This window comes from Lepidochelys kempii, chromosome 10 (genome assembly GCF_965140285.1).
Source record: "Lepidochelys kempii isolate rLepKem1 chromosome 10, rLepKem1.hap1, whole genome shotgun sequence".
NCBI classification, from domain to species: Eukaryota; Metazoa; Chordata; order Testudines; family Cheloniidae; genus Lepidochelys; species Lepidochelys kempii.
The window spans coordinates 60962335-60988243 of record NC_136389.1 but is presented as its reverse complement, the minus strand read 5'-3'; the positions used below and the strand labels follow the sequence as shown (position 1 = coordinate 60988243).

General features: G+C 43.7%; 1 protein-coding gene across 4 annotated transcripts in view; it reads left to right on the top strand.

The window, feature by feature from the left end:
• Positions 1 to 25909, top strand: part of UNC13C (unc-13 homolog C) — a 433277-nt gene that overhangs the window by 360456 nt on the left and 46912 nt on the right. For all 4 annotated transcript variants that reach the window (XM_073303829.1, XM_073303827.2, XM_073303826.2 and 1 more), the window contains one exon: positions 11030 to 11177. In XM_073303829.1, the coding sequence (XP_073159930.1) occupies positions 11030 to 11177 (148 nt within the window). The remainder of the gene's footprint in view (positions 1 to 11029; positions 11178 to 25909) is intronic.

The following is a 25909-nucleotide window of genomic DNA, read 5'->3' as shown; positions in this document are numbered from 1 at the left end:
TCTTCGGCGACACTTTGGCGGCGGGTCCTTCACTGGCCCCGGGTCTTTGGCAGCACTGAAGGACTTGCCACCGAAGACCCGGAGCGCCGCCGGGTGAGTAAAAATTAAAAAGGCGCCGGGGCGGGGCCCGAATCAGCGGAATTGGACTAAAGCCCGCCCTGGTTCTAGGCATCAAGGTGCCGAACCCTATTAATTTTTGTGAAAATCAGAAAAATAGACGGTAGAAATGGAGGACACAAAGCGCATCAACATCTGGTTAACAGATCCAGCAGCTTCAGCTACCTCTGCAACTGTCAGTAGATCAAAAAAAGTTATGAAAGCTATTAATGCCTTCCAACATAACAATACCCCCATTTCAGGTCTGCCTATCATCCTCATACAGTTTAAAATGATGGCACTGAATGATTTATCTCCCAGATAGAAAGAAATGAAATAAGAATGGTCAGGGGAGCAGGTAAAAGCCCCCTGGTCTGGGGAGCCCCACACATGGGAGACAATGGTAAGCAGGGAGGGGAACAGTGGGGAGAAACAGAGCCCCTGGAACGTGGTAGAGGGGGCACACGGATACCCTGGCACAAGTGAGGGGATTGTAGGGAGTCTGAAATAGCGGGGGGTGGGAAGGTGATGCAGAGAGAATGGAGGAATATGTGGTGCTTTTAGTGTGTGCAATGAGCTCACCCTACAGAAGCAATGACGTGTGTGACCCTCTAGTATTACTCTTCCTTTTATTACCCTCCCAGAGCTAACAGAACTATAAGGCAGTGAACCTGTTTGTGTTCTTACCCTTGTATCACTGGCATAATTATTAACTAAGTGGTCCCGCCAGAATCTTGATTATTGAAGATGTCAGAGTCCAAAAAGAAGCCAGCTTGACTTTTCATTTGAGTTTTCAGAGTTGGCAGTTAGAGAAAACATCTTGTAAATTAAGCATATTTGATCTGGGAGTGACTGAGACACAATAATCTTTGAACCCCATGATGCCACTTTTCAAGTCAATTCAGAGTACAGCTGCAGTTTAATTATTCTCTCTCTACTGCATGAAAATTAATTATTCTATTCCAGTTTTTAAAAAGAGAATCTAGATAACTTACCAATGCCCTATTTGATCTTCCACATTCATATCCAATACTCTTGACTCTGTTAACCTGATTTTTAGAGGGTTGTATATTATTACAGGCTCACCAATGATCTGACCAGAAGATAATCAGGTTCTTGTCCTGAAATCAGGCTACACAGAATTAAATGTAGAGAGTTCAATATTTTGCAAGGACCCCTGGCAAGAACAGTTATGTGGACAACAAAGCCAAGGCTTAGAGATTTTTATTAAAATAAAGGGAAAAGTTATCAAAGCTCCAGACCACAAAATCAAAAAGAAATAATGCAGGTCAGGGGGTACGTGCGGTATCATTCCTTACAAAAGCTACTTAGACTAGCATACTCATACCCTTCCTTGGGGATCTGGTGATGAGAGACCAGCCTCATCTCTGGCATGCTAAAGGAGTCTGATGGTCCAGGTTCCTCACTGCCGAGATTGATGATGGAGAGAAGGGTCAAATGTTGAGTGGCTAAGTTACCCTGAAAAAGCTAAGCTAAAAGCTAGACAAAAAGAACAAAAGGGAACTAGTTAGAAAGAGCACTCCCCCAACATGGTGGGTTTGCCCTCCTATAAGGTCTTGCAATCTCCTGAATATTCATCTCATGCCCAAACTTCCATGCCCAAATTTAATTTTCTCACCCACAGAATCTTAGGATACACTTTCTCTACAGGCTCGTGTATTCATACATATCAATAGCATATTCACTCATATTAATGCCAATTATCTCATTCTCAAAACCTGTTACTTTGGCCTGAATTGTTACTTCCTTGTCCTTGCGGTTACCAGCAGGTCCCAAAAATTGTTGGTAAACACATTCAGTTCCCTAAAGGGTAACCGGAAAGCCTTTTATCTATGCCAACACTCATGCTAACTTGCTTTAGCTAAGGCTACAAGCCTGTAGGTTCCTTGCGTTACAGCCAAATATAATGAAGTAATGTCTACTGAAGTTAAGTTATTCAGTACAAAAATATAAGCCAAAGAGAATAAAATCATTCAAACCAGTAAATAAAGACAGGATATGATAGAGCAAGCTAGCAGGTTAGCCCTATGGGCTACAACTCACCCTCCTCTTTAATACATATTGGATGAGACCACCACCCCGTACTCTAGCCCCTGTGTGCCATGGCTTCTGGTGCAGGCACTGCACAAGACAGAAGTAAGGCTGCCTTTAAGGACCCCTTCACAAGCGCCAGTGTAAGGAGTGTGCCAGGGGGTAAGAGGGAACAGCATGATATGGAGATTCTTGGTGGCTCTGCACAGGAAGGCAGCCCTAACTTAGACAGGCCCCGGGTCCAGTCTAAATTTCCCCAGCCCTGTGAACAGTCAAAGACTTGGAGGGCACAAAGCTGACTCAAACCACCTTTCCACCTGGGCTGCGAGTAATAAGAGGCACAACATAGAATCTTATCCACTGTATCATTCTCTTGTGTGTCTTTAACCAAGCCCAGTATTCAGATATTACTAGATATAAAGTGGGATAATGTGAAAAATTTAAATGACGGTAAAGCACTGAAATGCACCTGAATCCCTAGGGGAGGATGGGTTGAGAGCTGCGAGCCTTGATAGTAAAGTTTGTTTTCTTAGAAGCTAAGAAAAAGGGGCACAGCTCATCTCACCAGAGCTGTGATTTTCTTAGTGGGCTAGGAACGTACTAGCGTGTCTGAACTATCCACCACAACCTATATCACTTTTAAATGCAGAAGTAAATAGCTGTACCACGATCTTAGCACAGGGATGACATTAGCCACTTTTATACAATCCTCCTAGGTAGGCTTGTGAAAGGAAGGAAGTCACTGGAAACATTCGGACTTTATTATATATAGCACAGAGCACTCATGACTCACTCCTCCCTATTGTCACCATGGGCCAGATTCTCAGTGATGTAAGTTGCCAAGCTCCACTGAAGTCCATTTACATCAGCTGAGGTTCTGCCCCTAAATCTCTGGATGCAGAGAAGACCTGTGGGAGGATGGAATGGCTACATCTATTTTATATACTAAATGGTTTAACAAAGAAGAGATATTCAGGACCAGTGTATTCATCTTGTTTAACAAACTAACGTCTCACCTCTTCGCACATGGAAGAGGTGCCAGACAGTGCTGCCTATTGTCATCTATATTGTTTATAATGGATTTGGAACCTCTTGTGGAAGCAATCACAAAATATTTGGAAGGTTCTAGCATTGTAGCAAGAGGAGTACTACAAAAGGCTGTGGGGATAATATTTTAATGCTAAGTAACCCAGTGGTACCCTTATCTCACTTGATGAAAGTCATTAATGACATTTCAAAGATCCTGGGACCTATAATAAATTGGCAGAACATGTGAAGTTCTTCCCCTTGTATGAATTCTGCCTCAGTATCCTGCTAATTCAACGGAACTTGCAGTAGCTATCAAAAGTTAGGAAGTATTAATCCAGTATTCTGATCATTGCGAACTTATTTCATAAACTGGAGTAAAATAATGGTTTTGTTGCATGATCATGTGTCAGATGTTACTGAAATAGCATGGCACCTTAAGTTATCCACTGAGTCAAAACTGTATTTGCGGACATGATTTTTCTGTCAACAGAATCACAATGTCTTTTCCAAAATGGAATGCAATTGCCCTTGGTTGTGCCAAGAGATTTGTCATTAGAAGATAGAAAAGCTCTTGTGTCCCACTTTTAAACATGACATGGCAGAAATTGCTTCATTAAGACACCTAATTTATAAGATGAATAGCAAAAATGAAGAATTTCAGGTGACATGGGAGAATATATACCTTACTGAAAGGCAAACAAGTGCAAGTGAGAGGAACTTGAGATTGCTGATGCAATTTGGGGGGAGGGGGGTGTTAGCATAGAAGTCCAGGAATTCATTGGCATTTGTCGTTTTTTTTCTGTTTGCCCATGTTTGTTGTGTTTTGTTGATAATAGTCATGTGTGGATTTATATAACTTTAAAAACAATTGGGGTATTTTTATACAGACTATTCTCACACTCCCATTTATTGATTCTTTTTAGAGCTAAAAAATGAATTCACCAAACAACCTGCAATTAGCATTTAATATATTATGTTTGTGTTACCACTTGGAAGAACACCACACTGAAAAATGACCATTCATCTTAAATATAGCATATTATCACTCTCCATATGGTGTATTGTCTGTAGCAACCTTGACAGATATGTTTAGTATTAGGAAAAATGGCTCACCTGGTTCAAATAAACTGTATAGTTCTTTATTATCCATATTTGTGCCTTCCTCACACACAATGAGAATCAGGTTTGCATTCCAAACACTTACCTTATGGAAATAAAGATGGGCTTGATTTCCAGATGTTCATGCCATCCAGGGGAAATGCTTTGCTGGACATACAGCTTGTGATTTATATAAGCCAGTGAAGCCCTGTTCATCCCTAGAAGAGACTGATGGCCAGCTGCAGATTGGTTTGGCACCATATCATCTACTGTCTCTAAAAATAATGTAGCATAGAGAGAAACATTTTTAAAAGCCTACCTTGGGAATATTATAAGAAAATCAGTTTCAATAAGCCAGTGGAACCAGGTTGGAAAATCTATTCACTGCTAATCCTTATTCTGCTCTAGTTTTTGGTCCTCCCAAGCAATATAAAAAATGTAGGCAATCTACAATGCAGAAACACTAGCAAACAAAATTTATTCATGTTGCGGGGGCGGGTTTGAAGGCATTTAGTGGCGATCATGGTTTAATCTGAATGTACTCTGCATTCTATGTCAATATGAAACTTCAGTTTATAGGCTATTTCAAATCAACTGTGTCTCCTATAAAAATGGAAAGCTAAATAGTAACTGCAATTTAGGAGGAGTTTAGATCCCAGAATAGGACTTCTGTAAAGTCTGCAATAGATAAAAGATAACTGCTGTACCTCCCAAAGCCAGGTAACAGTTCTGGGAGTCAAATTCTAAGTGATTGTCTCAGTTCTGGCCCTGGCTTTTTGTGTGAGCTAGGACAAATCGTGTAACTTCTCACTGCCTCTGTAAAGCAGGTTTTTTACACTTTACAGATGGGTGCTGCGAGGCTTCATTAGTTGAGAGACCAGTTATTTTGTTGTGATAGGATAGTTTTGTGCTACTCCAGTACAACAAAGCTACCCTAAAGTCAGCATAGCCAGCCCTGGGAGGACTGGCCCTGCATAAGGGGATCATCAGAGGGAGTATAACCATTGTTGTGGCCCCCTACACCAAACTGCTTCCTGCAGCTGAGGTAAGAGGTGGCCAGGAAAGCCCTTTGTCCTGGAATTGCTTTCCAAAGAGATGAACCATTTTAAGTGCAACAACTGTATATCTATTTCCCAACACATCTAAAACCTTGTTATAAATGATTGTCTCCAGTGCTACCTTTATCATCCCTTTTCTATTATGTTCTTTTCCTCCCATGATGCAGTTTCCCCCTGAGTTTTGTTCTCCGTCCCACCACCCCCAATAACTTTTCTCTAGCTGCAGTTTTACAACAGATCTCTCTTTTCCTATATATGTATTTCCATTCCAATACTCTGTGAATTGTTTTTTATAATACCTCTTGTAGCCCTCTTCTTGCTCGCTCCCCTTTCTGTGATTAATAAACTTTGTGAAAGGGAAAATTGGTGACGTTTCTTGTAAAGGTCTAGGAAAAGAGATGTCCCATATATTGACTACTTCGCTACATTTTGTTGCATGTCTGCTTTCTAAATTCAAATCTAACATTTACAAGCAAAAATGCATGTTCAGAATCACATGGGGTAGGGTTCTTTCTAGGAATGCTTTTGTTTGCTTTTTACTTAAACTAAGTTTCAATGCTGTGCTTTAGCACCTAGGATAAGAAGAGTGGGTGATTTTGGTATGAAGAAATATCATTAGCAATTTTTAGGGCTCATTGATAAATTGATTAAAAAGTGTGATGGAAACATACATACACTTTAAAACATCCCAGACAAAGGAAGTTGAGAAGTGTGCTACTAATTAATGTATTGTGTGACAAAGTTCCTCCTCTACCTTGGTGTGTCTTGCGCTTATTGGTGAATTTGCTCACCTCGGAGCTTCACAGGAGCCCTCAATTTGGCCATTTTCGGGAACCCACAGTCCAGGTCAACTCCTCCTGTGTCTGACCAGGAGTTGGGAGGTTTGGGGGGAACCCGGGCCCGCCCTCTACTCCGGGTTCCAGCCCAGGGCCCTGTGGAATGCAGCTGTCTAGAGTGCCTCCTGGAACAGCTGTGCGACAGCTACAACTCCCTGTGCTACTTCCCCATGGCCTCCTCCCAATAACTTCTTTATTCTCACCATAGGATCTTCCTCCTGGTGTCTCATAATGCTTGTGCTCATCAGTCCTCCAACAGTCCACATTCTCACTCTCAGCTCCTAGTACCTCTTGCTCCCAGCTCCTCACACACGCACCACAAACTGAAGTGAGCTCCTTTTTAAACCCAGGTGCCCTGATTAGCCTGCCTTAATTGATTCTAGCAGCTTCTTGATTGGCTGCAGGTGTTTTAATCAGCCTGTCTGTCTTAATTGTCTCCAGAAGGTTCCTGATTGTTCTGGAACCTTCCCTGTTTCCTTACCCAGGGAAAAGGGACCTACTTAACCTGGGGCTAATATATCTGCCTTCTGTTACTCTCCTTTAGTCATCTGGTCCGACCCTGTCACAATTGGGAATTCACATGATTACACACTTCCATTGAATTCTTCATAAAATTAGGGTAGTGGAGGTAGCATTACTACATTGCTCCTGGGTACAGCATGGGTGTACCGCTGTTAGTGGAACACGTGGTGTCGGTTGACTTTTAAAGCAGATTCATAAGGTCGACAGTCCCATACTATTCCATGAAACAAACTACAAGGAAACCAAGCCTGTTATTCCCAGAGAGCATCTGAGAGAATTGCCAGCCAGGGCCCCTAGCCACTCCACTCTTCTGTTTACCCCTACATCCATCATGGAATGATACATGTAGCTCCAGCTGCATCCTTTCATGCTGATCCTTTGAACATGGCTAAATACAAGCAAGCCTCTGCTTTTTGGTCTCAGAAAGAAAATTTTCTGCATAATTGCCAAACTTCACCTGCAATGCTAACTTGAAACTACTGCCCTGTTGAAAAAAGTAGCATAGATGATCAAAGCACATATAAAGCAACTTTTCCATTGACCTTAAGCCTCAGCAGATGTGTGGATGAACTGGTAGCCAACATGCTGCGGTTTGCTTATCTATTTTGCCACAGATAGATACTACAGTTCTGCTGAGCCATATGAACTAGAACACAGCAATGGGCTGTATTCCTCAACCAACACTGGTGCAGAAAGGATGTCTAACTCTAGATCTATATCCTAGAGTGCATATGGTGTCTCAAGCTGCCTTCAAGTAGCCCCAATATCCTCCTAAACACTAATTTCTTCTTTGTTTTCCTTCTAATTAACTGTTGCATGAGAACTATCTATGTGGACCTTGATTCCTAGAACATGAAGAAAGCCAAAAAGCTTCTGCAAACTGGTGTTGACGTTGTACAGCATTTACATCTCTTCTCCATAGGCTGAGGGTGGTTTCCAACATCATCCAACTTTCCTTTACTCTGCAAATCATTGTCCTGGGTTACACTTTGGAGACAGCTCCTTGTTTGGTGGCCTTCTTCAGCTCTAGAAAAGTGGTTCTCAACCAGGGGGTACATTAACTCAGCTAGGTATTTGCCTAGTTTCACAACAGGTTTCATACAATGGCTTGTTTATACTACTCTATATACTATACACTGAAATGTACGTACAATATTTATATTCCGATTAATTTTCTTATCTGGTATAAACGAGAAAGCAAGCAATATTGCAGTAATAGTGTGTTGTGACACTTCTGTATTTTTGTCTGATTTTGTAAACAAGTAGTTTTCAAGTGAGATTAAACTTGGGGGTACGCAAAACAAATCAGACTCCTGAAAGGGGTACAGTAGTCTGGAAAGATCGAGAGTCACTGCTCTAGAACATTCATGTCTTACCTTATAGTCCCCTTATGGCCCGCCCACGCCAACCTTTGTGAAGCTATCAGAAGAACCCCTGGGGATGAGACTGATTAGCAGAGGTATCACAGAGGGCCTTCAGTATTGGTGTTATGTGCAAGGAGGAGAGAATCCTGCTTCAGTTTTCAAACCCAGGCTTTTTGGAATTAAAGCAAGGATGGCAATTAAGAAAGAAAATCTTTTTACTTGCAAATGGTATATTTGATATATACTCAGAGTGATTTAAGATTGAGCCTTTGGGCACAGCCCTGCTTGGAGGTGGTACGAAGCTGCACCACCCCAGGAGGAGAATCAGAAAGGAACTGTGACTCAGCGTCACAGTTCATCTTCTGCCCCTGTCTTTTGAGCTGGAAGTGACAGTAAGTTATTTCCCCTTTTTGGGATGCAGCTTACTCTACTTTAGGGGGAATTTTTACTGTGCTCATCCCCTCCTCCCCCATCCCCTCTTTCCATACCCCAGATGTAATGGGTAGCCCTAACACTGTACATAGGGGTGGGGTTTTACTTCCCTGCATGGCCACATTAGGGCTGGTCACAGTCTAGCCCTAAGAGACAAAAAACATTGAGGAGTCCTTGTGGCACCTTAGAGACTAACAAATTTATTTGGGCATAAGCTTTTGTAGGCTAAAACCCACTTCATCAGATGCATGGAGTGAAAAATACCATAGGCAGGTATATATATTAGTGTGTATGAAAAAATCAGAGTTACCTTACCAAGTGGGGAGTCAGTGCTAATGAGGCCAATTCAGATAGGGTAGATGTAGCCTATTCCCAACAGCTGACAAGAAGGGGTGAATATCAACAGAGGGAAAATTACTTTTTAGAGTGCTAACGAGGGTGGATGTGACCCATTCCCAACAGTTGACAAGAAGGTGTGAGTATCAACAGAGGGAAAATTACTTTTTCAGCAGGACAGTGGGGTGGGAGGAGGTATTGTTTCATGATTTCTGTGTGTATATAAAGTCTGCTGCAGTTTCCACGGTAAACATCTGATGAAGTGAGCTGTAGCTCACGAAAGCTCATGCTCAAATAAATTGGTTAGTCTCTAAGGTGCCACAAGTACTCCTTTTCTTTTTGCGAATACAGACTAACACGGCTGTTCCTCTGAAACCTGTCATTACTTTTTGTAGTGACCCAGCCACTCCCAGTCTTTACTCAGGCCTAATTTGATGGTGTCAAGTTTGCAAATTAATTCCAGTTCTGCAGTTTCTCATTGAAGTCTGTTTTTGAAAGTTTTTTTGTTGGAGAATGGCCACTTTTAAGTCTGTTATTGAGCGTCCAGGGAGATTGAAGTGCTCTCCTACTGGTTTTTGAACGTTACAATTCTTGATGTCTGATTTGAGTCCATTTATTCTTTTGCATAGAGACTGTCCTGTTTGGCCAATATATATGGCGGAGGGGCATTGCTGGCACATGATGGCATATATCACATTGGTACATGTGCAGGTGAATGAGCCCCTGATGCTGTGGCTGATGTCGTTAGGTCCTATGGAGGTGTCTCTTGAATAGATATGCGGACAGAGTTGGCAACGGGGTTTGTTGCAGGGATAGGTTCCTGGGTTAGTGTTTTTGTTGTGTAATGTGTAGTTGCTGGCGAGTATTTGCTTCAGGTTGAGGGGCTGTCTCTAAGCAAGGACAGGCCTGTCTCCCAAGGTCTGTGAGAGTGAGGGATCGTCCTTCAGGATAGGTTGTAGATCCTTAACGATGCGCTGGAGAGATTTGACTTGTAGGTGATGGCTAGTGGTGTTCTTTTACTTTCTTTGTTGGGCCTGTCCTGTAGTAGGTGACTTCTGGGTACCTTTCTGGCTCTGCCAATCTGTTTTTTCACTTTCCCAGGTGGGTATTGTAGTTTTAAGAATGCTTGATAGAGATCCTGTAGGTGTTTGTCTCTGTCTGAGGGATTGGAGCAAATGCAGTTGTATCTGAGGTTTTGGTGGTAGACAATGGATCGTGTGATGTCATCTGGATGGAAGCTGGAGGCATGTAGGTAAGTATAGCGGTCAGTAGGTTTCTGGTATAGGGTGGTGTTTATGTGACCATCACTTATTTGCACTGTAGTGTCCAGGAAGTGGATCTCTTATGTGGACTGGTCCAGGCTGAGGCTGATGGTGGGGTGGAAATTGTTGAAATCCGGGTGGAATTCCTCAAGGGCCTCCTTCCCATGGGTCCAGATGATGAAGATGTCATCAATATAGCACAAGTAGAGTAGGGGCACTAGGGGACGAGAGCTGAGGAAGCGTTGTTCTAAATCAGCCATAAAAATGTTGGCATACTGTGGGGCCACGCAGGTACCCATAGCAGTACTGCTGACTTGAAGGTATAAATTGTCCTGAAATCTGAAATAGTTGTGCGTGACGACAAAGTCACAAAGTTCAGACACCAGGTTTGCTGTGACATTGTAGACAATAACCATGGAAACTCACAATGCCAATTTTACAGAGTAGAATAAGACTGGAAGACTAGAAAGCAATCCTAATCCTCCACTGGAGCTCTAGCTATTCTTTAAATTTGTCACCATATCCAATCCAAGGATTCCCACCATAAATTACACCTTTTTGCCAAACAGTGTCTTAGTATTACACTTGGACAGATTTCTACCACACCAAACATGCTGTCAAAAGAAATTTGTTCCTGTAGTTGCACTGTAAACCCTAGTTTTGAGGTGTAACTACATGAACATAAAAACCCCACACATTTAACTATTTTTGAGTTATATACATTTTAAGAGGGATTAAAAGAACACTTAAGTGTTTTGTTTGAGAGGGGGGAAATCCACACAAAAACTGTAATGTGGACAATAACAACTATCCCCAAAGATACAAATTGTAAATTTTAAGCAGTTTTATTTTAGATATTGCTATATAAACATCAGGTCTTACCTAGAGACTTTTATCAGATAATTTACTTCTCTCAATGCCTTACCTATGTTTTTCTTTTTTAGCAATACTTTCATGCTGGAGGAAATGGGCTGAAAAAGAATTTCTTGGAGAAGAGCCCAGATCTACAGTCTCTGAGATATGCTCTTAGCCTTTATACGCAAACTACTGATGCCTTGATAAAGAAATTTATAGCGACTCAGACTTCTCAAAGTAAGTGACTTGTTCAGTGGGGCTGGAAATGTAGCAAAGATTATTTTAATATTTTAAACACATATTTTGCTATCGATAGATGCTAATTATAACTGTCAAAACATATTATGAAGTTGTAATGATTATGGTCTTAAGGCGGCACTTCATGTTAAGTATCTTACTCACCAAACAGTCCAACTAATTTCAGTTTGTCTATTCAGAGTAAAGCACTGTTCCGTGCAAGTCACGCTGGCAGAATCTGCCCATGTTAATATAAGCCATGTTTATGCAATGGTAATAAAAATTCAATCTCAACAATAAGTAAACCCAGGTGGATAATAGATTCTATGGTACATACATATCTAGCTAGGCAAACAATACAAGGAGCTGTATACACTCAAGCGATCTTGTAATGATCACTTGTGATCTTGTGACCTGGTAATATGCATAGTGAGATTACACTATGGGCCAAGTCCTCAGCTGGTATACATCAGCAAGTCAGTGCAGGTAACTCGTTTACACTAGCTGAAGCTCTGACCCTAAAGTTATGCATACACATTGACAAAGCTAGGTATTCAACCTTGACTCATGTGGGTAAGTGCTTACTCACATGCATAGTCCTATTGAAATCAGTGTCATCAAAGATGTCTGTGGATCACTACAAGAATTGTAATGTGGCTAAAGAACTGGCCAAAGAGAAGGCACCTTCTGTTCTCCTTGCAGGGAGGAGGGTGTTATGAGTTACATGGTAGAAATGCTGTAACCCTGCACGGGAAATTACAAGAAGGTTTCCAGTCATCAGAGGGGTATGGTTTTGGAACAGCCTCCCAGTAAGAGTTGTGGGAGCAAACAACTTAATTAGCTTTCAGAGAGAGCTGGAGAAACTTGTAGGTGCAATTGGATGATGGGGTTGCTTGTGATGGGGGGAGGTGGGGACTCACTTTCAGTTTGTTTTATGTTCCTGAAAGCTCATGCTTCAGGGCATCAGCCAGCTCCCTGTAGGGGTGAGGCAGGGATTCCCCATTATGTATCCTGGAGGAGATGGTCTCTTTCCTCTGAAGCATCAGAGATGGCCATGGCTAGGGACTGAACACAGGATGGGGAAGGGACAGTGCTCTGAGATGGCAGCAGGTACTTGGCTGTCTGGTTCTTGCTCACACGCTCAAGGTCTAACTGATTGCCCTGTGTGAGGTCAGGAAGGAATTTTCTGCCAGGTCCGACCAGCAGTGACTTTGGAGGGGGGTTGCCTTCCTCTGCAATGAGTGTGTGAGGGTCAGTTGCCAGGATATCTATTTCACTTCATTTCCCTTCCATTGCAGGGGCCTCAGGCAGTGGTGCACCTCAGTTCTCCCTCGTCTCTGTCTGTGGCACATAATAGTCTAGGCTCCTGTGGGCTGTAATACTTTGGTTTCACTTTGGTGGCTGGGTTTAATGTGTGGATCCTGGAGGCCTGTGATATATAGGAAATTAAACCACATCATCTGGTGGTCCCTTCTGACCTTAAACTCTGAATGCTCACCAGCAGAAGTAAAGGCTACACAACTTAGCCCATAGTGCAATGGTTCTGAAACTTCTGTACTGGTGTACCCTTTTCACATAGCAAGCCTCTGAGTGTGACCCCCCCCTTATAAATATATTAAAAAGTGTTTTAAATTTAACACCATTATAAATGCTGGAGGCAAAGCGGAGTTTGGGGTGGAGGTTGACAGCTCGTGACCCCCATGTAATAACCTTGTGACCCCCTGAGGGGTCCCAACCCCCAGTTTGGGAACCCCTGCCATTGTGTATACTATTACTGGGGGGAGGGACCCAATACATCCTATTTTGGCAGCTATAGAGATTCACAACGCTAAGAGCTAAGGATTAAACGCCTCTCAAATAGGGTCTGCTACATACTATTTTCTATGAACCTGAGAATAACAAAGGGTTGCTCTTGCACATAACCTAGTGATTTCACAGTCTGACACACGTGCTGACTTTTCCATAGAGTGCACGCTTCAGCCCTGACTAGTCAGTACCCTACTATCCCCGTTCCTGGCCTCCCCTGAGAAGAGCAGTCGTCTACTGAAAGGGATCTACCACCATTTGCAAGACGCCTCAACCAAAACCTTGGACCTGGGCAATTTCAGATCCAGAGGTAAAGAGCGTGGGCAGGGCCTGCCTCTGTCTTTGGCCCAAATGGGCTCCCACTGAAAACAATGGGAATTTATGATTGACTTACACAGGAGCAGGGCAAGGCTTACACGTGGTTCCCCATTTTTATGTAGATTTTTCTGCCACGTCCACCACCCGTAATAGCTGGGTGGCTTTCAGAGAGAAAGGCATTTTTTCTTTCCCTTGTAATGATTTTTAACCATGACAAGCTAAAATCATGTCAGATCATTTTTAAACATCTCCATGTCAAATCTCTAATACTGACTGTCAGAGAACAGCGTAAGAGTTTAGGCATGTTATGAGCTAGGTTACACTGCTCTAGCACTTTGTTTTACACTGCTACAGGAGTTTAAAGTGACCTTAGTGTGAATTAAAATCACTCCCTCTCTGTTTAAGGTATGGTTCTATCCAGTGAAGAGTAACAAGTACTTGAGAGGTTTCAGAGTAGCAGCGTGTTAGTCTGTATTCGCAAAAAGAAAAGGAGTACTAGTGGCACCTTAGAGACTAACCAATTTATTTGAGCATAAGCATCCGATGAAGTGAGCTGTAGCTCATGAAAGCTTATGCTCAAAAAACTGGTTAGTCTCTAAGGTGCCACTAGTACTCCTGTTCTTTTTGCAAGTACTTGAGAGGACATTTTCAAACAATGAAAGAGCTCCACAAGAGTTCCTGCTACTTTCAAAGGCTGCTATCGCCTATTAGGAATTGACAATCCATTGTACTGAAAGCTATAAAACATACATTAAAATTCCATATGACAGAGTTACTTCTGCAAACTGAAAATCAGTGCTAGATTTCACCAGATGTGAGGGGCCTTTTAACAATGGCTCTGTCCATCACTTACTGTCTTTGAGCAGAAATACAATTTGCTGATCTATAATTATTATCTTGCTCCATCTCATGAGGGTAAGAAGAGTTTTAGTTGAACATTAACCTGGAAGGTAATTACTTTTACTTTTGAAGTGCAATTTTTACTTACAATTTAAAAACCTGGCACGCAACATGAATTTTGCAACTTGCGCTCAAGATTCATTGTAAGGCATGATTTTCTTGAGCAGCTACTCCATTACATTAAGGGCCTTCATTAATAATTCATGCCTCAGAAAAATGCTTAAAACTCTCATATATAAGGAAGATATTTTCCCCTCTCATAAGATAATACAATATAGATTTAGGCAGAAGATGAGTAATTACTAATTCTAATATACGCTTTGTTTTTCCCTACGTTATAATGAAAATGTGCATAAGAGAGAAAATGACACAGGTTGTAGTTATTAAATAAATATCATTTACAGTTTTCAAGCCACAAACCTGAAGGGCCTGATTTTCATGAACAGAAGCTTGAGGTCTGTGTGCATTGCTGTGCACACATTAGTTCGCCTGTAGTTGCACACTTTTGTTAGCATAAGTTCCACCAGGGGATAAGGGCTAGGGTAATATATCTCCTAACGTTTTACTGTTGATGTCCCACTTACTTAAGAAAGCAAGGACTCATTTATTCTCATTCCCGGTCTCTCCCAACTGTGGCTGTGCTGCTGGCATGCAGTTATAATGAATGTTTATGCAAAGCAGGAATTTGCATTCAGAAATAATTAGATAACTAAGCAATTAGGATAATACATGTGCAAATAAAGACAAATGTGCACACAAATTGTATGAGCAATAGGGTTCTACTTTTTAGAATATCAACCTCCAGTTTTGTAATTTATGCTCTATATTATTTTCTTTACTAATAAATGAATGAGCAGCTACTTGTAAATTTAGTGATCAGTTGTTTTAATTGAAATTGATTTATTTTTTTTAAGCTCACTCTTGCTGATAAAATCTGGTTTTCCCTTATAAAATTTGAGACTTACCCTTTTAGTGATTTTTATTACCTTGGTCATTCTTACTTAAAGTGAGAGTGTAGGTTCCAAATATAGTAAAAAAAAAATCCACATTAAAAAACAAATTGTTTGTATCTAATCTTTTGCAAAATCATTTTCAATGGAGCAGATCAACCTCTGCAAACTTTTTCATACTAAAAGTTACAAATTGTCCAAACACACAATAAGAATGCAGAATAGATTTTTCAGGATTAAATTTCAAGTATATAGAGACATAAAGACCTATAAAATTACTCATATTTGCAAAATATACACAGATTTTATAAAAAATCTTAAACTTAACATGATTTTACTGGTTTCAGAGTAGAAGCCGTGTTAGTCTATATTCGCAAAAAGAAAAGGAGTACTTGTGGCACCTTAGAGACTAACCAATTTATTTGAGCATAAGCTTTCGTGAGCTACAGTTCACTTCATCGGATGCATTCAGTGGAAAATACAGTGAGGAGATTTATATACACACAGAACATGAAAAAATTGGTGTTTATCATGCACACTGTAAGGAGAGTGATCACTTAAGATGAGCTATTACCAGCAGGAGAGTGGGGGAGGGGGAGAAAACCTTTTGTAGTGATAATCAAGGTGGGCCATTTCCAGCAGTTAACAAGAACGTCTGAGGAAGGGGGGGGGGGGAATAGTTTTACTTTGTGTAATGACTCAATCACTCCCAGTCTCTATTCAAGCCTAAGTTAATTGTATCCAATTTGCAAATTAATTCCAATTCAGCAGTCTCTCGTTGGAGTCTGGTTTTGGAGTTTTTTGTTGAAGAATAGCCACTTTTAGGTCAGCAATCGAGTGACCAGAGAGATTGAAGTGTTCTCTGACTGGTTTATGAATGTTAAAATTCTTGACATCTGATTTGTGTCCATTTATTCTTTTACGTAGAGACTGTCCAGTTTGACCAATGTACGTGGCAGAGGGGCATTGCTGGCACATGATGGCATATATCACATTGGTAGATGTGCAGGTGAACGAGCCTCTGATAGTGTGGCTGATGTGATTAGGCCCTGTGATGGTGTCCCCTGAATAGATATGTGGGCACAGTTGGCAACGGGCTTTGTTGCAAGGATAGGTTCCTGGGTTAGTGGTTCTGTTGTGTGGTTGCTGGTAAGTATTTGCTTCAGGTTGGGGGGTTGTTTGCAGGCAAGGACTGGCCTGTCTCCCAAGATTTGTGAGAGTGATGGGTCGTCCTTCAGGATAGGTTGTCGATCCTTGACTGTATGTTCAATGAGAAACCTGACCTGCCTGTGAATTCTAAATATTGATAGAAATGAGAAGCAACTGGATGTCTCAATAACAGAACCTTACATTTTGTCTGTTTTCTCTTGGCTCTTGTCTGCAAATAGATTATAAAATTCACTCACTTGATCCTTATTTGTAATGATTTGCCAATTTCTTCAGCAAATGAGTCCTGGTCTTCAAATTGTTCAAGCTACAATTTGCAAAGTAACTTATGAGCCTGAACCAAAGCTTAACTGAAGAGAGCAAGAAAACATAAAAAATAATTGTATTCATTATTACTCTCAGAAATACGTTACTACATAGCTGCACTCCTGATTGTGACATTATAACCATGTGATCCAGGCAGCATGACTGAGACAGTCACATCACTTGCAAAACGTGCTTTCAGGGACAGCAGTGCCACCTGACTGCTATTCAGTGGAGAGGTCAAATAGTGCTAATACTCATCCCTGGTTCTACCTCCATGTTTGAGGGAAGGTGACTGTTCAAATTAGAGATGTGGAAGTCCTCTCTTGCCATGATCATTTAAGTTTCAGACCCTGTTTAAACTCTGGATCTCACTTCCCTCTGTTCAACTCTTAATCCTTGACACCAATGCCTAGTCAACCCTTTTTCCAGCTTCAGACTTCCAGACCCCTCCTTGTAGCAGATCTCCAGAGTGTCTCCAAAGCCGTGTTCCTTTCTCCTTCTCTGACACAGGAGAGGAAAGCTTTTGAGCCAAGATTCTCAGCTGCTGCAGAAGTTCCATGGATGGAGAGGGGCACTGCAGGGAAAATTCTTCATCGATGTTGAGTGGTGTTCTGCTCCCCATGCCCAGATCTGCTTATAGAGCCTGGGTTAAAGGAGTATTTTTCCCTTAGTCTTCTCTTTTTTTTTTGCTTTAATGTTGGTTTATACACAAACTGCGTGTTTGTTAGTCAGATGCTGTCACTGTTTACAATGAGCAGGTCAGACAGCAGTGAAACCCTCTTTCTACTGAGAGAAATAAAGGTGCAGGCTTGGGAATGGCTTTTGGCATTTCATTGTTAGATTAACTCAACACATTAGAGAGAAGGAGTTAGACACTGCAGCCAGCATTTTTCCCCCCATCTCTAGTTACAGTGCAGTACGTCTACAGTTTCCTCTAGAGACCTTGCAGAGTCAAAATGAGTGAGACAAGGGCAGAGAAGGCTGGCACTATGTACTCATTTGCCATTTCGATAAATAGGAAAATGAAGGGCTCTCAAAGCTGTACAAGCTGTTGTTTCATAGGCACAATCAGTTTAAATGTCATTTTAATTAAAAAACAATTGGACACAGCCAGACCAGAGCTATCTTTTCTTCCCTGTTTCTTCATTTTAAAAGGCTTAGACTGTTCCTACATGCACACGTTACAGTGTTAGAACTATTCCAGCTCGGTGACTGTGGTACAGTCCCCACAGCATGGATACAGATCCACCAGTATGAAAGGGCTTATACAGGTACAGCTTATTCCCTGACAGGATGGGAAATAAGCTATATCTTTACATCTGTATAAAACTGTATTGATACGGGGCTGTACTGCTATAACATTATCAGTAAAACAAAATCACACCAGTCCAAAATCTGGTTGAAAGCGGGTTTTTTAGAATGTTCCTACTTAGTCGTTCTGCGTACAGCTTTAAATATCATTTTTAAGGTGTCATGGTGCTGGGAAATCTTTGGTAAAACATGGCAAGGGGCATTTGGCTCACTCTAATTACCCCTAGGGACAGATCCTGTGACTTCAGCAGGAGCAGTATCTGCTTGTCTAAGATTAGAACACGGCCCACTTAATATGCACTTTGTAACATCAGAGAGAAAAATTATCACAAAACTAAAAGTGAATAAAAATCAGACATGTTTTTTAGAAGCCAACAGTTTAAGGGGAAATTCTGCCCATTTACCATAATTAGTTTAGAATGATGCTGGAGGAACTGAAGGCAGAATTTTGTTCTATTTACATTTTGCCTAAATTTCATAATACCCACATCAGAAAGATTTATTTATTCCAGTTCATTGATGCCTATTGTATCAGTGTTGAATAGTGATGATTTCCTGAATTGGAGCCTTAATTTTGCCCTCTTCGGTATACCATTAACAGTCTAGATTGTGCAATGAAACCAAATGAAAGTTACAGAGGTAACCTTAATTCTAGCAGTTCCTAACTTTCTGAGTGCTTGACTTAATGGGAGGCAACATTAACATTTTAATAGGTTTTTATATAATAAATATGTAAAGGCTAATCGGTTTTGTGATTTATTTGAAATAACAATCAAGGAAAAACTGTAATTGAGTACAGGCACTTTAAAAGTAAATTATGACAGAGTCAAGATAGATAAAGTTAATAAACTGTACCATAAATTTATGATGGATTTTCTACTTCAAGGCTCTGCAGCACACCAGGATTGTTTTCCCAACAGACAAGTGCTTAAGCAATAATTAAATGACGGAATGATGTGCATAAACCAGCTGTGTTTTTAAACAAAGGCCAATTTTATGTGTTTTACAATTTTACCACTAAAATGGTGGTGGATACTGTAAGTTCAATTCGTTGGTTCACTAGGCATATTGCTAACAAGTCTACAAGCCCAGCAGTGTAAGTGAATGCTAAGCCAAGAATCCTGGCTGCAATATCATACTGTAACTAGTGGACAGGATCAAAATGTTCACACAGAATGGACATGCCAAACTCAGCGTGAACACTAGCTTTAATACTATTTTTCTGTTTCATACAAGGGGACAGTGAAATTCTTTTTGACCATGCCGCTGTACTGTCCCAGCCTTGCCCCTTTTCCCACCAGCTTGGAAGCTGAATGCTATTGGAGTTGTCATTTCTGCTTTAAAATATGTAGGAAAATATCCAGCCTATGTTTATATGCTGGTAGGGGCAAAGGTACTTTTCTTAAGACACTCAGCAATACAAATACTGGGATTTTATTTCAAGTAGAAAACGTACAAGCATTTAAGCTGTTTATTTCAACCCACGCATTTGAAACTAGTTGAGCAATATTCTCTTTTGCAAAAACAAAACAAAAAACACCATTGCATTTAATTCTGGTAATCAATTGTTTGAGACATGTAAAGTCACTTTCACTGGTAGTAAGCAATACACTGGAATTTTACAGACAAGTAATTATAAGCTGATAATGAAAGTTAGTTTTACTTTTAGTGCCAGGCTGAAATTCAACGCTTAACCTGAGAATGTTTAAGTTACTTTATATTTCCATACAGCAGCATATAGGAATATTATTCCTCTGGAACACAAGCCTCTCTTTATCTTTAATCCACCATATATTAGAGTTCAAAGCTGTTAGCAGCTGTAATAGTGCTGTCAAACAGGCTGATTTTAGCATTCTTTAGAAGTGTAAATTCATCTAGAAAAAAACCTAACATTTGAAAAATCTTGAACGTAGTTTAAAAATCCAGATTTTAAGACCAGAGTGGCCACAGCCTTGCATCTTGTGTAACCATTTCCATTTGTGCAAATCAGAATCCTGTAGTATATTACAATCCCTTTACCAAAGTGCAAGTCTATGGAAATTAAGACCCCATATAGTCACAAAGGTCCCAATTTTGTTCCCTTTTCTTTTGTCTTGAGTAGGAAAAGTGGGCAAGTTTAGGTTGGGCTTAGCTAATACATGCTTCTGTGGGAGCCTAGGCTACACACTTGATCAGCTAAATCAAGCGAGAAGGTGTTACCCTGCATCTATAGTAGAAAAAAGATAGAGAGTTTAGGTTCAAGCTTGACTCGCATGTTATAGCTGAAGTTAACCTAAACTCTAGCACTTTTCCTAGTCAAGATAAAGCCTTTGAAATCAAAGGCCAAATTGGCTAGGTCAGTTGAAAATCTAGCTTATGATTGATCTAGTGTACTACCTCTATAACAATTTTGCACATTTCATTCTGTCTTCTGACCCTTTCCATAATAATCAGTAATTACATTACAGTGGATGCTATTAAAATGTAAACTTTGTCAAATTGATCACAGTATTTCCACTATTCCCCACTCAGAGAATTCTGCCCTAAGTTAACAGCAGCATAAATCCAGAACACCCCCATTAAAAATCAGTGGAGTTTTTCTTTATTTAAATTGGTAAACAGAGCATATGTACCTCCATGAAAACAAAATACACCAGATACAATGACAAAGATAAATACCATGGTAAAATGTAGTTGAGCTTTTTTATATTTCAAAAATGTCTAGCATCAATATGGAGCTTTTACATGCTATACTATTCCAGGGCTGGGCTGGCAGCAGGCTGTAGCCTAAGCCTCCCAGCAAAGGCAGCCAGCAGATATGCCGAGTCAATAAACTCTAGCCCTTTGGGCAGGGCAGCTGTGTCCCAGCCCAGGGCCTTAACAGTGGCGGCGTGGTCTGCCAGTGGGTTGGCAGGGATCCAGCCACAACACGCCCACTTAGACGTGGTCAGCCCTGTAGCCGGCCTGTCGTTGGCTGCCCCGGGCCACTTCCTACCTCCCCAGGGTTTGCACCCATCCTCAGGCTCCTCGGGATACACAGCCAACAGTAGTCCCTGTAACTCCTCTTCTGGGTCCATCTCCTCTGGGGGCAGGGTGCAGCTGAGCACAGGTTCAGCTCCCAGGTGCTGCCACAGGGCAGAGGCATCTGTCTCCTCTGCTGGCTCTCGCCCAACTAAGCTGCAGATCCTTCCTTTTATACTTCCTGCCCCCACCCTAGTACTTCCGGTGAGGGGGACCGGGTGGGTTCGGCTCCACCCACCAATGCGAGTGTAGTGCTCCTTCACTCTCCAGTCCGGAGGGAGGCCACTCTGCCACACTACACACACATACACCCCTCAAGTCCGTCTCCAAGGACCCGGAGATGGCAACGTCCCATTCCCCCAACCAAGAGAAGAAGTCCACATTGGTATGGTCTTTAGCTGCTTGGTCACGTACTGTGAAGGCGTAGGGCTGCAGGGCCAGATACCAGCACATTAGTCAGGGGTTCATTTCCTTAACAGTCTTCAGCCACTTCAGGGGGGCTTAGTCGGTCACCAGTACAAAGGGAGCCCCTAGATGATAGTATCTCAGGGCGTCCATGGTCCACTTGACTATCAGAGCTTCCTTCTCGACAACCGAATAGTTCCGTTCTTGGGGGGAACAACTTGTGGCTGATATATAATATGTGGTTCTCATCTCCATTTACCTCCTGGGAGAGGACAGCTCCCAGACTCACCACCAATGCATCGGTCTGTAACAGAAATTCCTGATTAAGAGCACAGGCTCTCAGCACAGGTGGTCTTTGAGGATTTGGAAGACCTGTCTGCATGCATCGGTCCAACACACACGTCGGGGGCTGTCCTTCTTCAGGAGCTCTGTCAGCGGTGCTGCACTTGAGGCAAAGTCAGGGACAAAGCAGCGATAGTAGCCTGCTAGCCCAAGAAATTGTCGCACCTCTTTGTGGTAGGGGTTGAGTAGCCTGCAGTGCCTGGACCTTCCCTACCAGGGGTTGTACTTGGCCTCGCCCAAGGGTGTACCCCAAATAGGTGGTTTCCTGCCAGCCAATTTTACACTTCTTGGGATTAGCAATCAGGCCAACATCACGTAAGGCTCTGAGGACGGCAGCCACCTGGTTGAGATGGTCTTCCCAGTGGCTGCTATAAATCACCACGTCATCGAGGTAAGCTGTGGTGTAGGCACTGTGGGGCTGTAGGACCCAGTCCATCAGATGCTGGAAGGTAGTCAGGGCCCATGGAAACCAAAAGACATCCAGGTAAATTCGTACAATCCAGTTGGGTGGCAAAGGCGATCTTCTCCCAGGAACTCGGGTCCAGGGGAATTTGGCGGTACCCCTTTGTGAGAGCCAGAGTACTGATGTATTGGGCATCACCTAGGTGGTCTAGTAGCTCATTGATCCATGGCATTGGGTATGCATCGAATTTCAAGATGTTTTTGACTCTCCAAAAATCAATGCAGAACCTAAGAGTTCCATCTGGCTTTGGGACCAGGACGATGGGGCTGCGCCAGTTGCTTTGTGACTTCTCGATTATGCTGAGCTCCAGCATGGTCTGGATCTCCTTCTCCACTACTTCATGGGTGTGGCGTGGCAACAGCCTCGTGGTCTCTCAGATGACTTCTCCTAGGTTCATCAATATCCTATGTTGAACAAGCATGGTTTGCCCTGGCCTCGCCATGAAGGTTTTAGGGAAGGACTTCCAACAGGCTTCTAGACTGCCTCAGTTGTTCCTTGATCAGCTGTGGCTCCTCTGAGTTGGTGGGGCTAGGAGGTTCGGGTCCGAGGTCTGGCTCTGGGTGGTGGGGGTGGAGTGATTAACAGCCCCTCACGCTCCTGCCATGCCTTTAACAAATTGACAAGGTAGACCTGTCGGGGGGGCGGGGTTTGGTCATCTTGGAACATTTCATAGGTGACCCTTTCACGGGGCGCAAAGGTCCTGCCCTGGGCTCCCTTATTATAGTTCACTCTTGCGCCTTCTGCACACTCTGTAGGTTTTCCTTTGCCAGATCCTCCGTCTGGGTTAACCGCTCCAGAAGATATTGTAGGAGGCCCTGTGATGGAGACAGTGTTTGCTGCCAGTTCTCCCACATAAGGTCTAGTAGCCCTCTCAGTTGCTGGCCATATAATAGCTCAAAGGGGGAGAACTTGGTCAAAGACTGGGAGACTTCCCGGATGGCCAGTAACAGGGGTGGGATAAGTTGGTCCCACTGGCGAAGTTCTTTCGGGAGGAACTTCCGCAACCTTTCCTTCAGTGTCCACTTAAAGTGTTCCACCAGCCTGTCCATCTCTGGGTGGTAAACGGAGACCTGCAACTTTTTTATTCCCAGTAGCTACAGACTTGGCGAAGGAGCTTCGATGTGAAGTTGGTGCCTTGGTCCATTTGGACTTCCCGGGGAAGGCCTACCTGGACACAGATTTTCAAGAGCTCTGCGGCTATCATCTGGGCGGTGATGTTTCGAAGTGGAACCGCTTCTGGAAACTGAATAGCATAATCTAGGACCACCAGGATGTATTGGAACCGTGTGACACTCTTCAGCAGCGGCCCCCACAAGATTCATGGCAATCCTCTCAAATGGAGTGCCAACCACTGGCAATGGAATGAGGGGCACCCTTGGTACTCCCTTTGGGGCTGCTCATTGGCACTCAGGGCAGGAGTCACAAAAGTCTTTTACTTCCCTGTGCACTCTGGGCCAGAAGAATCAGGCCAGAACTCATGCTAGGCTTTTCTCAGGGCCCAAGTGTCCAGCCGCTGGGACATCCTGGGCAAGTTGCAAGACTTGCCCATGATGCAAACTGAACATTGGTGGCACCAAAGTACCAGAAGCTGAGCTCAGATTTCATGGGTTTGAGGGTCACGGGTGATCCAGTAAAGGCAATCACTGGTCAACTCAAAATGGGTGTACACCATTGCCCAGTGGGGCTCTGCCCAGGTCCCATTAATGCAAGCCAGCTGTTCGAGGCCCGACTGAGGGAGGGATCCTCCTGTTGGTCCCAGCTGAAGTTGGCCCGCTAATTTAGGGTCTCTTCCTGATCGGGTTGTCTGGGCTCCACTTCTTCCTCCAGGAGGTCAGAGTTAGGGTCACTGGCCTATCGGTCCTCCCTGTCAGGGTCCTCTGAGACCCAGTTGGCTTCCTCAATGGGTTTCCCTTTGAGGGCTATTTCAGAATGTGGGCCCCGTGCGGTTGTTGCCCACAGGACCTCCGTGAACCCCTTCCAGTCACAAACCAAGATGACGGGGTACGCCAGCCTTGGTGCTAGCCCAACCATCATGGTCCGTCTCTCCCCGTTCATGGTCAGGATGACCTGGGCCTTGGGGTAAGGCCTCACATCTCCGTGGATGCACTGGATCTGAATCCTGACCAGTGGCAGATCGGGAGGCAGTGCGAGATCCTGGCAGATAAGAGTCTGCCCACACCTCAAATCAATGAGAGTGGAGACTGGAACTCCGTTCACGGCAAGGGGGACTGTCAGCTTACCCAAGGGCTGTTTACAGGCCCTGGCCTCCCTGGAACAGATCTGTCCAAAACTGCAGTCCAAAACAGGACACTCTCATTGAAGATGCCTGAATTGGCTGCAGGTGAAGCAAGGGCCGATTTCGGAGTGTCAGGGCCTGTCCGTAGAGGTGGGCGAGGGTGCGGCATGCCTGCAACCTGGGGCTTCCCCATGCCAGATATGTCCTCAGGTAGTCCCCGTGCCAGGGCGTAACCATTGGGGCTTGCCGACCTCCCATCCCTCAGGGTGTTTTGGGCCGGGTCAGGGTTTGCTCCTTTTGTCCTGGGTCTTCTCTTCCCAGGAGTGGACTGTCATCACGGTCACAGGGCGAGTCCCTGGCCCTACAGTAGTCTCTGCAGCCAAAAAGTCTTCCATAAGGGACACGACCGCACGAAGGGTCACCGGCTGGTGGCGAAGGACCCGGGTTCTTCCACGGGCTGGAAGGATATGCATGAACTGTTCAAGCATGACTTGTTCAGCGACTTGGGCCTCCTATGCTGTTTGGGCTGTAGCTACTGCCAGCACGCCTCCTTCAGCTGCTGGGCTACCGCCGTCAGTCAGGACCCGTAAGGGTAGCTCTTCTCCCAGAACTTCTGCAGTGTGATCTCAAGGGCATCAAAGATTGTAGCCTTCAACCACCCATAGTCCTGGGCTTCCCCTACTGTGAGCACCCTATAGGCGGCCTGGGCTGGGCCCATCAAATACGGAGCTAATAGAGTGGCCCATTGCACCAGGGACCACTTAGGTGACCCTCTCAAATGTAATTAGGAAGGTTTCAGGGTCATCCTTTTGGCCCATCTTTGTCAAGCGCACCGGCACTGGGGGTCAGCAGGTCCTGCCGCACCCCTAGGGTTGGAGACCCCTGGGGTCAGCAGAAGTGCCGCACACTGCTGCAAGCACTGTTGTTACTGCTCCCAGTTTTGAGGCCCCAATTCTCGAATCAGTTGCTGTTGCTGACTGTCGAGATGTTGCAGCAGCTGTTGTTGCTGGTGCAGCTGGCTCTTGGCAAGCCATTTAATCAATTTCTTGTCCTCCCTCCTCTTCTCACTGACGAAGGGTGGAGTGGGTCTGTCTCACACTGGCATTGGTTCATTCCCTTACCTCAGGGGAGGGCACGATGCCTGCATTCTCCACCAAGTTCTAGTGCTCCCGTGCTCTCCAGTGGGGAGGGAGGCCACTCTGCCTCGTTGTCTTGGGGTTTAGTCCTCGGCCTCAGGTCGCACTGGTGGGGTCAAGCAGTCTAGAGCTCTGGGCCCGTCTGACAGACAAATGCACAACAACAATTTGGGGCCTTTGTCCCTGCCCCCGGGCGGCGCAGCACCCTGCATAGTCTCTAGCTTGCAGCCCCGCAGTAGGGCTGACAGCAATTAACAGTCTAGGGCTCTAGCCCTCAGGCAGGGCTGGACTGGCAGCAGGCTGTAGCCTAAGGCTCCCAGCACAGGAAGCCAGCAGATACGCCAAGTCAATAATCTCTAAGGCTTTCCCTGGCGGGCCGCATGCCAAACGTT